Below are 16,416 nucleotides of genomic sequence, written 5' to 3'. Positions count from 1 at the left end.
GATCTCGGGAACCCCTAGAAGTGTCCCCTCCCCCTTCCTATCCCCTTCTTCTTTTCCTCCTCCCTCTCCCCTTCCCATCTAGGGCTGCCTGGGGGAGGGAGGGGAGACCCTCGTGGCTATTATCCCCGACTGCCCCCTCGTGAGCCCCAGGGCGGGTTCCCGGGGGTCTCGAAGAGGACCCCCTCCCCTCTTCCTCCCCCCTACGCTCCCCCGGTCCGTTTTTTCCCACGATTGGATGGATTTCGGTTCGGATCTGGATCCGCAGGGCGTGGAAGAGCCGGCCGCCTGACGCCAGGAGCGCCTCGCAGCCCCCTCCCCTGCCTCTCTCCCCCTCCCCTCCGGCCAGGGGAGGGACCCCCGGGGGTCAGGACGGACCCCCGACCCTCGCCGCGCAGCTCCGGACCGCGCCGAGAGGACCAGGTGGCTGGGTGGGGGGGGTTAGCATGTCCCCGGTCAGTCCTGCGCCCGCGCCCCGTCGGATGGGAGGGTGTGGGGGGCGAGGAGGAGGGAGGGAGGGGTCCTTCCTTTGGTCTGGGCTGGGGGTCTGCACCGCACAAAGCCCTGCCAGTGTCCAGCCCTGCCGGACTGGTTCGGGCCCATCAGAAACCCGGCCCGGGGCCTGCTTTCCTAGCAGGGTGGCCAGATGGTCCGTCGAAGGCCGGGCCTTTCCCACCAGGATGCTGGATTATTCCAGCCTTTCCCACCAGGATGCCCACCTCCCCCTCCTCCCGACTCCCACCCACCATATCAGGGCTTAGGACGGTGCTTGGCCCATAGTAAGGGCTTAACAAATACCGTAATCATTATTATTCTCTCCATCAGGAAGGGCAGAGGGGCTGGAGGGAGGGGATGGGGGGGCGGGGGGCGGGTCCACCGGTTTGGGTTGGGGGTGGGAATCCAGGGAGCCCCGCCGGCCCGGGTTTCTGGATCCCGGAATCCGGGGATCCCGAATCAGATTCGGTTCATATTTGGTTTGGTGCTCTGTCTCCCCCCTTCTAGACTGTGAGCCCACTGTTGGGTAGGGACCGTCTCTATATGTTGCCAATTTGGACTTCCCAAGCGCTTAGTACAGTGCTCTGCACACAGTAAGCGCTCAATAAATACGATTGATTGATTGATTGATTCAGCCTTCGGAAACTCGATCCGCAGATGGGCGCAAAGGCGCGGGATGGCCGCGGTCTTGCCTGCCGTTTTCCCTGTTGGAATTTGGGGTGGGGGTAGGGGGTGGAGGGATCGGAAATCTCCGAAAACACTTGTGCCCTTATCGGGCGCTGCCCACCGACCACAAACTATCCTTCTTGGAATACAATATTCCTTCCATAAACCATTCCTTCCCCCATCATTTGTCCGCCCGTATAATAAAAGGTCCGCCCATAGAAAATATGTCTACCCGCAAAATCTACCTATGTTTATAATCCATCTCCCAATATAATATTCCTACCCTTAGGATGTCTTCCTCTTTAAAATATTAACCTTATGTCTACCTATTTACTATATCTCCCTGTATGTCTCTTTATTCTATATATTTGCTGGCATATCTACCCATATAAAATATCCTTATCCTATCGATACATCTATTCTTATAATATATCCACCCAAATAATATTGCTACCCCTATAGCTAGCTTATAATGTGCCTTTTCTTTGTCTATCCATGTAATGTACTTTCCCCTTAAAATATTATATCTACGATTATAATGTAACGTGCCCGTAAAAAATATCTACCCTTGAAAAATCCCTTAATTGTACCTCTTTATTATAATCCCTATACCAATATAATACTCCTCTTGTATTTTTACTTTATAATATATCTCTTTTATGCCTGTGTATGTTCTTCCTCCGATTTAGACTGTGGGGCCTGATTATCCTGTACCGACCCCAGCGCTTAGTACAGTGCTTGGTACATAGTAAACACTTGAAAAAAGTAATAATAATAATAATAATTCCTCCTTTTAAATATATCTACCGATACTATATATGTTTCCACATAAAATATCTGTACGCTTAAAATGTATTATTTATTTTTATAATCCGTCTACTGAGATACTATTCCTACCCTTAGAGTACACCTTCCCTTATAATATAGTTACCCTTATGTAATAGTAATAGTATTTATTTAGCGCTTACTGTGTGCAGAGGACTGTTCTAAGTGCTGGGGAAGAATACTGGGAAAATTCTGGGAATTAGACAAGGTCCATGTCCCAGGGAGGAGGGCACGGGCGCACTCAAAAGCTAAAAATAAAAATGGGGGAGTGGGAACTGACAGCACATACGTAACTACCTATTAAATATATCTACTCGTATCTTCTCACATAAAATATCCCTGATCTGATAACGTATGTATTCTTATAGAGAAGCAGCATGGTATAGAGGATAGAGCAAGGGCCTGGGAATCAGAGGCCGTGGGTTCTAATCCTGGCTCCTCCACTTGTCTGCTGTGTGACCTTGGGCAAGTCACTTTACTTCTGTGGGCCTCAGTTACCTCATCTGTAAAATGGAAATTGAGATTCTGAGCCCCACGCGGGACAGGAAGTGTGTCCAACCCGATTTGCTTATATCTACCCTCAGCGGTTAGTACAGTGCCTGGCACATAGAAAGCGCTTAACAAATACCGTAAATGTTATTATTATAATAAATCTACCCAGAAAATATTCCTACCTTGTTAGCTACTTTATAATATACCCTTTCTGAAGTCTGCCCATTTGATGCATTTTTTCCTTTTAAATAATCCATCATTGTAATGTAACCCAACCGTCTATCGTATCTGCCCATATAAAATATAATAATAACGATGATGGTATTTGTTAAGTGCTTACTTTGTGCCAAGCACTGTTCTAAGCACTGAGCCAAGCACTGTTCTAAGCGCTAAATATCTCTACCCTAAAATGTTGACCATTCCTTTACTGTGTCTATTCAAATATTCTTCCTACCTTTAAAATATATGCACTTATATGTCTGCCAATTTAATATATCGTCCCTTACAATAGATTTACCCGTGTAATAGATCTACCGTATATGTCATATAAAATATCCCTTGTATCGTATCGTATATTGAAGCAGCGTGGCTCAGTGAAAACAGCCCGGGCTTGGGAGTCAGAGGTCATGGGTTCTAATCCCGGCTCTGCCTCATGTCTGCCGTGTGACCTTGGGCAAGTCACTTAACTTCTCTGAGCCTCAGTTACCTCATCTGCAGAATGGGGATGAAGACTGTGAGCCCCAAGTGGGGCAACCTGATCACCTTGTATCCCCCGCCCCCGTGCTTAGAACAGTGCTTCACACATAGTAAGCGCTTCACAAATGCCATCACCATTATTATTATCTGTTCTTATAATATCTCTACCAATATACCAACTTGTACTTCCCAAGCGCTTAGTACAGTGCTCTGCACACAGTAAGCGCTCAATAAATACGATTGATGATGATGATGATGATATACAACTCCTAACCCTTAGAACGTATTTACCTTGTAATAGCGCTACTCCTTATCTTCCCTTATAATATCTCTATCCATAACATAGACCTACTCGTCTAGTATATCCGCTGTACGGAATATTCCACCCTACCCGTATAACGGTCTACTCATGTACTGTTTCCTCTTCCACGCCTGTATATCCACCTACATAATTCAAGTTCAAGCCCCTTAGCGACTCAGCTAGAATGGGGGTTCTAGAGGCTACGGACCCACACTCAGACACGCGGGCACCCACTCCCACCCACTCACACGTCACACCAATGACCTTACGCGCTCGCACACTCACAAACACGCTCACACTGGCGTGTCCCCCCTGGAAGTTGTCCATAGGAAGGGGGAGTTCTTTGAACCAGGGGCTGGGGGAGAGGGGGTGTACCCACGGAGACCCAGGCCCTTCCGTGGGCCGAGAGGATGGCCGCGGGGAGACCCAGAGAGGTTATTGGGGATGAGGGGTCCTCTTTGGATCAGAATCCAAATTGGTTTATATCAGAGTCGCCCCCCACCCACGCCTTGCCCCCTCCTCCCTCTCCTCCTCTTCCTCTTCCTCCTTCCTCCTCCTCTCCTGCCCATTTTCCTAACCCCCATGCCCTCGAACCCTCAGACTACTTTATTCCCATAGCGCTCAACCCGGGCCCCGACAACGCGAACCCTCGCTCGCCTTCAGAGCTTTCGGATATTTAGGAAGGAGCTGGAAAGAGGGGGCAGGGGGAGGCTGGGGCCTAGCTCATCATCATCATCAATCGTATTTATTGAGCGCTTACTATGTGCAGAGCACTGTACTAAGCGCTTGGGAAGTACAAATTGGCAACATCTAGCTCGTCTCTGCCGGATCGGTTTCGGGGGGAGGGATGACCCCGACCTTTTTGAGTCGGGGGGACGCGGGGAGGTGGCGGTGAAGCTTCCCACGGGGATCAGTCGGTGCCTCGTTATGCGGGAATTCGCCCCACCCGGGCCTCCCCTTCTTTCCCCGCCCTCGAGGGCTCGCCTTCATTCATTCATTCATTCAATCGTACTTATTGAGGGCTTACTGTGTGCAGAGCACTGTACTAAGCGCTTGGGAAGTACAAATCGGCAACAGAGAGAGACGGTCCCTACCCAACAAGGGCTCACAGTCTAGAAGGGGGAGACAGACAGCAACAAAACAAGTAGACAGGTGTCAATACCATCAGGATAAATAGAATTGTAGCTATGTACACATCATTAATAAACTAGAGTAATAAACATCTTTGGGGAGGGGAATGGGGAAGGGCAGAGGGAGGGAGCGGGGGCGATGGGGAGGGGAGGAGGAGCAGAGGGAAAGGGGGAGTCAGTCTGGGAAGGCCTTCCCCCTCAATCTTCCGGACAACTCGCTCCACACCCCGTGACGCCACCGGTGTAGATGGCTCGGCCTCTCCAGGGCCTGTTGCTCGGAGAAATGAGGGTGAGGTCCCGCGTCGGGGTCGGAGGCAGAGCACAGGGTTGGACATGGCATAGTGGATAGGGCCCGGCCCTGAGAGTCGGAAGGTCATGGGTTTTAATCCCCCCTCCGCCACTTGTCTGCTGTGTGACCTTGGGCAAGTCACTTTACTTCTCTGGGCCTCAGTGACCTCATCTGGAAAATGGGGATTGAAGCTGTGAGACAGGAGACTGCGTCCAACTCGATTTGCTTGTCTCCACCCCCGCGTTTAGTACAGTGCCTGGCACATAGTAAGCGCTTGACAAATGCCATCATGATCCACATCTGGGCCTGAAAAAAAGGCTTGGGGGGTCTCTGGCACTGGTGGGGGGGGGCACCTGAGTCCCGAGGGTTTTCCCTCTCTCCCCCTCCCCCCATTTTCTCTGTCCTTATCCTGTAACTGTTTCTTGTCTCTTTTCGTTTCCTGTTTCATCCCCAAGGTTTGTCTCGGGCTTCTCTGGGCCCCTGTTTAATTCCGTTTCCGTCTCCCTTTCTCTCTGCCTCTGTCCCCTCCCCCATCTCTATCTGCCTGTGGCCCTGTCCCTCTCCGTCCTGCCCATGCCCATCTCTCCGTCTCTGCCCGTGTCTCTGTCTCTCTCCCTCCTGCCCATCTCCATCCCTCTGTCTCTGCCCGTGTCTCTGTCTCTCTCCGTCCTGCCCATCTCCATCCCTCTGTCTCTGCCCGTGTCTCTGTCTCTCTCCGTCCTGCCCATCCCCATCTCTCCGTCTCTGCCTGTGTCTCTGTCTCTCTCCGTCCTGTCCATCCCCATCTCTCTGTCTCTTCCTGTCTCTGTCTCGCTCCGTCCTGTCCATCCCCATCTCTCTGTCTCTGGCCGTGTCTCTGTCTCCGTCCTGCCCACCACCAGCTCTCCGTCTCTGCCCGTGTCTCTGTCTCTCTCCATCCTGCCCATCCCCATCTCTCCGTCTCTGCCCGTGTCTCTGTCTCTCTCCGTCCTGCCCATCCCCATCTCTGTGTCTCTGCCTGTCTCTCTCTGTCCTGCCCATCCCCATCTCTCCGTCTCTGCCCGTGTCTCTGTCTCTCTCCGTCCTGCCCATCCCCATCTCTCCGTCTCTGCCCGTGTCTCTGTCCCTCTCCGTCCTGCCCATCCCCATCTCTCTGTCTCTGCCCGTGTCTCTCTGTCTCACTGTCCTGTCCATCCCCATCTCTCTGTCCCTCTCCGTCCTGCCCATCCCCACCTCCCTGTCTCTGCCCGTGTCTCTGTCTCTCTGTCCCGTCCATCCCCATCTCTGTCTCTCACTGTCCTGCCCATCCCCATCTCTCCGTCTCTGCCCGTGTCTCTGTCTCTCTCTGTCCTGCCCATCCCCATCTCTCCGTCTGTGCCCGTGTCTCTGTCCCTCTCCATCCTGCCCATCCCCATTCCCCCGTTGGATCTCCCCTGGCCCCCATCCCAAGCCCGACTGCCCCCTTTTCCCCCCATCCCGTCCTCCCCCCACCCCGGCTCCCCTCGGGTCTAACGCTTCCTCTCCCCTCCTGTGTGTGTGTCCGTGTGTCCGTGTGTCTGTCCCCCGCAGGAGGATGGAGCGGCGGCCGCCGGGCGCGCCCCCCGCTGAGCCGCCCCCCCAGGATGCGCCCATGGAGCCGGCCGGGGAGGCGGACGCCCCCCTCCTCACCCCGCTGCCCAACGGCGTCGCCAAGGAGACGGGCCGCCCGGGCCCGGCCCCCGCCCCCTCCCCCGCCGCCCGCCCCCCGCCCAGCGAGCCGGCCCGGCGCGGGGGCGGCCTGGATATAAAGGGGCGGGAGGCCGGGGCCGAGGCGAGGCCGAGGGTCCCCACCACGGAGCTGTGCAGACCCCCGGCCCCCGGCCCCGGCCCCGGCCCCGCCGAGCTCCCCGGCGACGGCCGCATGGTGCAGCTGAGCCCCCCGCCCCTCCCGCTGCAACCCGCCGCCGCCGCCGCCGCCGCCGCCGCCGCCGCCGGCCGAGCCATGCTCTTCAGCTTCAGCCAGCCGCTGGCCGTCATCAACAGGTCAGTCCGGGCTGACCGACGTCCACCCGGGTGCCTCTGGCTGGGGACGGGAGCGGAGGGGAGGGGGGGACCCCCGTCCATCCCTCTGTATGCCCTGGCTCCACCTGTCCGTCTGGGTGTCCGACCCTCCGGCCGCCTGTCCGTCTGTGGGTCCGACCCTCCGGCCGCCTGTCCGTCTGGGTGTCCGGCCGCCTGTCCGTCTGTGGGCCCGACCCTCCGGCCGCCCTCCCGTCTGGGTGTCCGGCCGCCTGCCCGTCTGTGGGTCCGGGCCTCCGACCTCCTATCCGTCTGGGTGTCCGGCCGCCTGTCCGTCTGTGGGTCCGACCCTCCGGCCGCCTGTCCGTCTGGGTGTCCGGCCGTCTGTCCGTCTGTGGGTCCGACCCTCCGGCCGCCTGTCCGTCTGGGTGTCCGGCCGTCTGTCCGTCTGTGGGTCCGACCCTCTGGTCGCCCGTCCGTCTGGGTGTCCGGCCGCCTGTCCGTCTGTGGGTCCGACCCTCCGGCCGTGTGTCTGTCTGGGTGTTCGGCCGTCTGTCCGCCCGGGTGTCCGACTCTCCGGCCTCCTGTCCGTCTGTGGGTCCGACCCTCCGGCCTTCTGTCGGTCTGGGTGTCCGGCCCTCCGGCCGTCTGTCCGTCTGTGGGTCCGACCCTCTGGCTCCAGGAGGCCCAGACTGAGCCCCTTCCTTCCTCTCCCCCTCGTCCCCCTCTCCATCCCCCCATCTTACCTCCTTCCCTTCCCCACAGCACCTGTATATATGTATATATGTTTGTACAGATTTATTACTCTATTTATATATTTATTTATTTTACTTGTACATATCTATTCTATTTATTTTATTTTGTCAGTATGTTTGGTTTTGTTCTCTGTCTCCCCCTTTTAGACTGTGAGCCCACTGTTGGGTAGGGACTGTCTCTATATGTTGCCAACTTGGACTTCCCAGGAGCTTAGTACAGTGCTCTGCACACAGTAAGCGCTCAATATATACGATTGATTGATTGATTGATTGATTGATTGACTGTGGGTCCGGCTGTCCGTGTGGGTGTCCGGCCCTCCGGCCGTCTGTGCCTGTCCGTCTGTGGGCCCGATCCTCCGGCCGTCTGTCCGTCTGTGGGTCCGACCCTCAGGCCGCCTGTCCGTCTGGGTGTCTGACCCTCCAGCCATCTGTCCGTCTGGGTGTCCGGCCGCCTGTCCGTCTGAGTGTCCGACCCTCCGGCCGCCTGTCCGTCTGTGGGTCCAGGCGGCTGCTCCCTCTGTTCCTGTCGCTCCGTCTGTCTGACCCCCTCTCCCCCCACGGTTGGACTTTGTCCAACCCGATTTACTTGTGTCCACCCCAGCGCTTAGTACAGTACCTGGCAGTAAGCGCTGAACAAGTACCGTCATTATTACGATGGCGCTGTGTGTAGGGGCGTGAGTGTGTACACTCGGACACGTTTGTGTACCTCCATATCTGCGATTGTCTCTGCAATGTGTGTGTACATGTGCATAAGGGCCCAAACTTCTGCGTGCCTAGGTTGTACATGCATCTGCCTAGGAATGACAGCACACGTGTATATGTGTGTACCTCTGATCACCTTGTAACCGCCCCAGCGCTTAGAATAGTGCTTTGCACATAGTAAGTGCTTAATAAATTCCATTATTATTATTATTATGTGGAATGGATAAGGGCGGGTGTGCCTGCGTATTAACGTGCACCAGTGAGTGCGTGTACTCGCGTGTGTGTCTGTGTGTGGGGCCCGGAGGTGGGGGGGGGGGGGGGTGCTGTGCGAGTGAATCTCTGTGTGTGTTTGTGTTGGGGGGAATGTTCTGCCCCTTTTCCTTCTCCCATGGGTCAGTCTGTATTTTTAGCCAGGGTCTGGGTAGGTCTGGGGTGGAATGCCTCGTCCCCTTCAAAAGAGCCGCCTGTCCTTTTGTGGGGGGGGGGGGGGGGGGGAGAGAGAGAGAGAGAGAGAGAGAGAGAGAGAGAGAGAAAGAGAGTGTGTGTGTGTGTGTGTGTGTGTGTGTGTGTGTGTGTGTTGGGGGGGCACTCGGGTTTGTGTATGCATCTGTGTATATGCGCGTGTGTGATTTTTTTTGGGGTAGGGCCAGGCTGAGGAGAAGGGATTCCCGCCTTTGGGCCAGAACCCCACAGCCCGGGGCCTTCCCTGGGGAGGAGGCGGGGGTCCAGGGGCCACAGCAACCCCCCAAGTTGTCCCTCTCCCCTCCCTCCCCCCGACTTCATGCCCACCGCTCTCTGACACCCCCCGCCTTCCCTGCTCCCTTCGCCCTTGTCTTTGCAGTGGCTTTTTCGGAGATCCGGACACCTTCCCCATGTTCAGCAACAACAACCGAGTCAAGCGGAGACCCTCCCCCTACGAGGTGGAGATCAATGATGGTGAGAGACCCTCGCCCGCCCCGACCTTCCTCCCCACTCACCGGCCTCCCCTTAGCAAATATATTGGAATATGTAACAATAATAATAATGATGGTAGTTGTTAAGCGCTTCCTATGGGCCAAGCACTGTTCTAAGCACTGGGGTAGATACAAGGCAATCAGGTTGTCCCACGTGGGGCTCACGGTCTTCATCCCCATTTTACAGATGAGGTAACTGAGGCACAGAGAAGTTAAGCGACTTGCCCAGAGTCACCCAGCTGACAAGTGGCGGAGCGCAGATTAGAACCCACGACCTCTGCCTCCCAAGCCCGGGCTTTTTCCACGGAGCCAGAAAGCAGCACTTGGTACGGGTGGCCTACGAGACTCCCGCCGCCGGGCCAAGGGGCCAGGAGAGTAGTTATTTGCAAGGCTACAGTCACTCCCTCCTCTCCCCACCACCACCACACTATTCTTCCCCCTCTGCTCGCTCTTCTTTTTTTTCTTCCTCCTTCTCCTCTTCTCCTTCCTCTCCCCTCCTTTTAACCAGCGCTTAGAGCCGTGCTCGGCATATAGTAAACGCTTAACAAATATCATTATTATTATTATTACCTTCCTCCCCCTTCCTCTTTCTTCCCTTCTCCTTCCTTTCCTCCTCACTCTCCCCCATCCCCTTCTTTCCCCCCTCCTCCCTCCCTCCCCTCTTCCCAACCAGGATTTATTTCCTCACTCTGTGGCTTCCTCATGCGCCACCCCATCACCAACCCTGCCCTGCTAGGTGGAGCCTTCTTCTCCACAGCATCCTAACCCACTTCCCTTCAAAGACGGGCCTGGTGCCTGGGGAGAGTGGCACCCCCTTTTATCCCCCACCCCCGGGATGGAGCGCCCCGCGTTTTCCCCTCCCCATCACTGACCACAGTCCAACAAGCCTGGCTGGACAGAGCTGCCCAAGCCACCCGGCCCTCGGGTACTGAGACCCTGTTTGCTGTCCAGAGGACCGCTCCGACCGGGGCCTTCGGTTCTGGAAAAAAACAAAACAAAACAGGGTTTGTTCATGGAAACCCGAAAAGAGCAGCGTGAGAAGCAGCATGGTTGAGTGGAAAGAGCACGGGCTTGGGAGTCAGAGGACGTGAGTGCTAATCCCGACTCCGCCACTTGTCAGCTGTGTGATCTTGGGCAAGCCGCCTAACTTCTCTGTGCCTCATCTGTAAAATGGGGATTAAGACCACATGGAACAACCTGATTACTTTGTATCTGCCCCGGGGCTTAGAACAGTGATTGGCACATAGTAAGTGCTTAACAAATACCATAATTATTATTATGGTAATAATAATAATAAAAGTCTCCCCAGAAGGACCCAGACCCCCTAGTTATCCTGCTGGATGCTCAGCTCTTTGGCCTTGCGGGGATGGGGCAGGACTGCCAGCGGTCACTGGACATAGGGCGGGTGGACCAGTGTGGCTGCGGGCAGGCTAGAATCTGGGATTCCTGGGGTTGAGGGTCTCCGGGAGGGGACAGCTCAGACGCGAGTGCTGAGGTCCAGAGAGGTCAATGGCCCTTCTGCAGGTTCCTCGTGGGTGGGGATGAACTGGGGCCGCCACCACTGAACACCCCAGGACAGCCCTCCATATACCCCTGCTGGCCACCCCCCTTCTCCGCTGGCCACCCGGCTGAGCCCCCGCTGACCGTCCCCAGTCATCTCCCATCCCATTGAGAAGCGGCATGGCCTAGTGGCTAGATCTCAGGCTTGGGAGTCAGAAGGTCATGGGTTCTAATCCCAACTCCACCCCTAGTCTGCTGGGTGACCATGGGCAAGTCACTTCACTTCTCTGGGCCTCAGTTCCCTCCTCTGTAAAATGGGGATTAAGACTCTGAGCCCCTTGGGGGACAGGGACTATGTCCAACCTTATTTGCAAGTATCAGTTCTGGGCACGTAGTAAGTAATAAATACCATAATTATTATTATTATCCACCTCAGCGCTTAGGACAGTGCCTGGCACAAAGTAAGTGCTTAACAAATACCATAATTATTATTATTTTGCAGCCCAGTGCTTGGGACAGTGCCTGGCACAAAGTAAACACTTAACAAATACCATAGTTATGATTATCATGCACTGCAGCATGTAGAACAGTGCCTGGCACATAGTAAGCACTTAACAAATACCCCAATTAGTATTATTCCTTCTATCTCCCTGGATCCCACCGCTGATCACCCCCTTTCCCCGCTGTTCGGACGGCCCCCCCAATCCCCCCCCAGGGTCTCCAGCTGACCACCTCTGCCCTTCCAGGCCCGCATACCAAGGTGGTTCGTCGCATCTTCACCAACACGCGCGAACGGTGGCGGCAGCAGAACGTGAACGGGGCATTCGCCGAGCTCCGCAAGCTCATCCCCACCCACCCCCCCGACAAGAAGCTGAGCAAGAACGAGATCCTGCGCCTGGCCATGAAATACATCAATTTCCTGGCCAAGCTGCTCAGGGACCAGGAGGAGGAGGGGAACCAGCGTGGCAAAGGGGGAGCCAAGGAGGCCGCTCCCGGGGTGCAGGAGGACCTGCTCCAGGACATTCTGTCCCCTAATTCGAGCTGCGGCAGCTCCCTGGATGGGACGGGCAGCACCGACAGCTTCTCCGAAGACGCCGAAGCGCTGGAAGCTAAGCACCCCCGGGGCCTTCACCCGCCCACCCTGCCAGTCGAGGGCAGTGGGCAGCGGTGACCCGTCCCCCGCGCCCGAGGTCCTTCCGGCCTCCCGATCCCCCCCGCAGCCCCCATTTCCGAGGGTCCCGGCCCAGCTGGGAGGCAGCACTCAGGCTCAGAGTCCGCCCCGGACACGCAGGTACTTTCCTCCACGAATCCCAAATTCCAACCTGTGCAGGCCACCGCCCCCCACGACCCTCCAGCCCCCCAACCTTCCTCCTCTGGAGGCCAACCGGCTCGGGTCCCAACACCCTGCTTGTCCCTGCAGGAATGTTGGCAGTGATCCTGGAGGAAGATTCGCAGTGCTCTGGGAGCACTGACCCTCCATGGGGTTGGGCCTGGGCCTGGGCAGCAGCAAACGCTAACGGGGGGGGTTGGCATCCAGGCCCGTTGCCAACCTCATCGGACTTCAGGTGGTGGTGAGTTGGGGTCGGGGTGTGGACTTTATCCCCCCACCCTGCCCCCCTAGAACCTTTGCGCCACTCCCCCGGGAGACAAGGTACCCAGATCCTCATGCTGACCTCTCAGCTTCCCCCTCCCCCATTTAACTTTTGGGTCAACATCAAAATACCTCCGCTGGCCCAGCGTCCTCCAGGTGTTTCCTGTGAGGACATGACTCCTAGGGCGGGGAAGCATAACGCAGCTGCCCTCAATGCCAGTGTGCATGTATGTCGAAGGCGTGTCAATGTGCACCCCGGGTTACACGCATGCACACGTACACACTTGCATCGACGTGTGCCCACACGAGGATATGGGCTGTTTAGGAGGGGGTGGAGGCCAGACCCTGCCCCCTCCCCGCTCCCATCCCCTTTTCCCACAGATCTTATCAGCTCCCGAATCACAGGCGGGAAGAGCTTGGGTCTGAAGTGAAAGTTTCGGAAACTTGGAAGTTGTGCTGGGATGGTCGGTTCAATGTTGGAATGTGGCTCCGGCCTTCCCATCAGCGCTCTTCCCGAAGGATGGAATGAAGCCACCTGCGGGGCTTTGAGGAAGGCCAGGGAGCTGGATATAATAATTATGGTATTTGTTAAGCGCTTACTAAGTTCCAGGCACTGTACAAAGTGCTGGGGTGGACACGAACAAATTGGATTGGACACAGTCCCTGTCCCACATGGGGCTCACATCTCGATCCCCATTTTACAGATGATGTAATTGAGGTGCAGGGAAGTTAAGTGACTTGCCCAAGATCAAACAACAGATAAGTTGGCAGACCTGACTTCAGGCCCGTGCTCTTTCCACTACGGGATCCTGCTTCTCATGGAGAGGATATGGAGGGGAGCGGGGTGGTTACAGACCGGAAAGCAGGGAGATGTCAATCCAGTGGGAAGGACAACACAGCCACACCCCCCAAGCAACCGTCTCATAAGAAGAGGTACCCAAACCAGTAACACAGCTGGCCCTGACCCTGGTCGAATTCCCCGAATGACAAAGACCCGATGTTTCCTGAAGCCCACCATGGAAGATCAAGCACCCCTTCCTTCCCCCACCTGAAGGACACAGAAGAGAATCAAAGCCCAAGAGGTGATATTTTGTCTCCACTGTTATTGACTGTAGACACAGAGGTACTGGGCTGGTGGAAATGGTGGAATGGGGACCTTCTACCTGCTGGTTTTCTTGGGCAGAGTTGTAAAGACCGAGAGTCTTCATTCTGCCGACCCATCCATCCATGGGTGACATTTATCCACTACCACCCTCTCCTAGGGCCCCTGCCTCCTCCTCCATCCTCCCAGAGATCCCATTCATTCCTCCAGGAAAGGGGTAGGACCTAGGGTTGCGGCGGTCCTAACTAAATTAGGTCATTTGACCCAATTCCTCTTGGGAGGAGTCTGGATTGGGTTGGGTGACGGGTCTCTAGTGTAGATGCCTAAATGAAGCCAGTGCAAGGCCTGGAGGTTTGGACTTCCTAGTGGACTCTCAGTCCCCCAGTCTTTTGGGAAGGTGTTTCCCTCCCTAGAATAACCTGATTGGAAATGGGATTATGTTTGGGAATGGAATTGTCCATGCTAGAGCTGGCCACCTGGAAACGGCGATATAAAATGGGGGAGTAAAGTGAGGCATTCTCTCTGGCTAAGAAATCGTCTTCCCCTAAAGGAGTTCGTGGGGGCGGGGGTAAGACTGAACACAGCCCCCGTGTGAGGAAAATAATCGTGGACTGTTTGGTAGATCCAGGCTGTGAAGACCACCAAAATGGGAGGTGGATTATTTTTGTCCCAAATCACCCCCTTTGGCTGTCCTCATAGCTGGAATTCCAAGACCCCAGCCGGCTTCCTCTTGTGCCATTTGGTCCCCGCTGCTGTTGTTGGGATTCTGGGATGGATCCATCATGGCCGTATCCTTTGTTGAGGATCATGGGGGAGGCTGGTGAGTGAGGGGAGGGGGAGAAGGAGGCTTTCGAGGAAGGAAGGAGAGTAGGGAAGAAACACCCAATCAACTTATCGTGACACTCGGGAGAGGTATATGTGGTGTTTCTAGAGACCAGACCTGAAAAACCACTGGCCTGTTCTCCTGAAGAAAGGCAGCAAACATTCCAGAAACAAAAATGAATGTCAGGAGGGGAGGAAATTTCCTCTTTTTTTTAATGAGTATTTTTTTGTAGCTGAAAATGACAAGATGGTACAACCTTTACCCTGTGCGCAAACACGATTTCTAGCCTCTTAGCCAAATAAGATTTAGATCTTCGGGGTATGTCTAGTTGTGATTGCAATGGTACACCTCCTCCTGTGACATCCTTCTCCCCTGCTTGCTCTTTGTCTTTGTGTATATATATCATCACATTTCTGTTTGGTCAGCACTTTCAGTCAACATTGTACTGTATGTGATGAGTCTTTTGGTTTCTGCATTTTTCCGCAGAAGAGAAATAACCCTAGAACTGGTACCTTTACCTTTGGAAAGACATTTTGGCAGACCCACTGTGGATGTGCTCTTTAGAAAACACGATTGTTGTAACGTGTATATATATATAATGAATATATCGAGGATATTTCTAAATAAAGTTTTACAAAGCGGCCTGGCTGCCTGTGGGTTAGGGACTCCCACGCATCCCTCTTCCACCAACATTCCCACTTTAGGATGGAAGGAAAGGATTTGGGGATGGGTTCATGAGTAGGAGTAGAAATGATAAAAGTACGAGTAGTAGAGGAAATAGTGTATATTGAGCTTCCCCATGGTCCAATGTACTGTACTAAACCCTCAGAAAAGCACAAAAGAGAGGAGACTTGTTCCTTGCCCACAAAGACCTTACACTCTAATAAGGAAAACAACATAAAATATTTACAAATAAGGGAGATCACAGTAAATAATTCAATATTCAATGGACATATTCGGTGTCCAGTTGAATAGAAAATAGATGTAAACACAAGTGCTGAGGATGCGGAGTAACAGATTCAGAAATGCTACATGAGGCTCAAAGGAGAACTTTTAATCAGGGACAACCCACCCCGTCGTGACCCCTAGTCTTTAACAGAGCCTTGCAGAGAGCTACTAGCCCACTCCCTCGAGGGCAGGGTTCAGAGGAGTAGCACAGGAAGCAATTTCACTGGTCTTTCTGACGGTTTGCCCTGGGACTGATTCAGAACCTAAGGGTGGGTCCATCAGCATTGGCAGTATTTACTGAACATCTCCTGTGGGCAGAGCGTTGTAGCCTCCTCCACAGATAATGGGAACAGAAAGACTTCTAGGAGAATCTGAACTTGAGATAGCTGGAGGAGAGCAGAGGGATATGCAAGACAGATTGCTCGCTCCCTTTGCAATCAAAGGGTGAACCGTGTTATGAAGGGCCCCCTTTAAATACTTAATCCATGCTATTATTATTACCATTATTACTGTGGTACTTCAAAGCACTTACTATGTGCCAGACAGTGTGCTGAGCAATGGGGGTAGACACAAAATAATCAGATCGAACAGAGTCACAGTCTAAGAGGGAAGAAGAGCAGGGATAATGATAATAATAATCGTAGTATTAGTTAAGCGCTTACTGTGTGCCAGGCACTCTACTAAGCGCTGGGGTGAACACAAGCAAATCGGGTTGGACAAAGTCCCTGTCCCACATGGGGATCACAGTCTTAATCCCCATTTTACAGATGAGGTAACTGAGGCCCAGAGGGATCGTCTCCCCATTTTACAGATGAAGAAACTACAGCACAGAGAGTTTAAGGGATTTGCCCAAGGTCAGGTGGCAGTCAAGAGGAAGAGTTGGGGATAAAATTGTCCTAATTCCTGGGGAGAGTTCACAAGAAGCATGGCAAGACATATTTCCTTCCCCGGGGGGAAGGAGATGCAGCTAGGTGGGGTGCAGAGGTCTAGCAGAGGCAAGCAGAGACCCTCCCTGCTTATCGGGAGGGAGAGGCCGACCCCCTCAGCCTCCCTCCCCGCCAGGCAGGAGTAAGGTCAGCCCACCAAGCTTTTATCTTCTCCCTTCCATGACCTACCAGTGCTGAAGTTTGCAAAAGCTCAACTGTCAGCATGGTTCAAGCCAGAACTAGCCATG

The 16,416-nt window shown here is 54.3% G+C and overlaps 1 protein-coding gene across 1 annotated transcript; it reads left to right on the top strand.

Annotated features, from left to right (window-relative positions):
- Positions 1 to 443: 443 nt before the first annotated feature.
- Positions 444 to 12,988, top strand: TAL1 (TAL bHLH transcription factor 1, erythroid differentiation factor). The gene is made up of 5 exons (XM_038760146.1): positions 444 to 487; positions 6,440 to 6,541; positions 6,623 to 6,892; positions 9,167 to 9,261; positions 11,525 to 12,988. Exons 1-5 carry the CDS (start codon positions 444 to 446, stop codon positions 11,947 to 11,949), a joined length of 936 nt encoding a protein of 311 aa, XP_038616074.1. The 3' UTR covers positions 11,950 to 12,988.
- Positions 12,989 to 16,416: the final 3,428 nt, after the last annotated feature.

This window comes from Tachyglossus aculeatus, chromosome 18 (assembly GCF_015852505.1).
Source record: "Tachyglossus aculeatus isolate mTacAcu1 chromosome 18, mTacAcu1.pri, whole genome shotgun sequence".
NCBI classification, from domain to species: Eukaryota; Metazoa; Chordata; class Mammalia; order Monotremata; family Tachyglossidae; genus Tachyglossus; species Tachyglossus aculeatus.
Note: the sequence above shows the minus strand (reverse complement) of the source record. Positions and strands in the feature narration are given on the sequence as shown.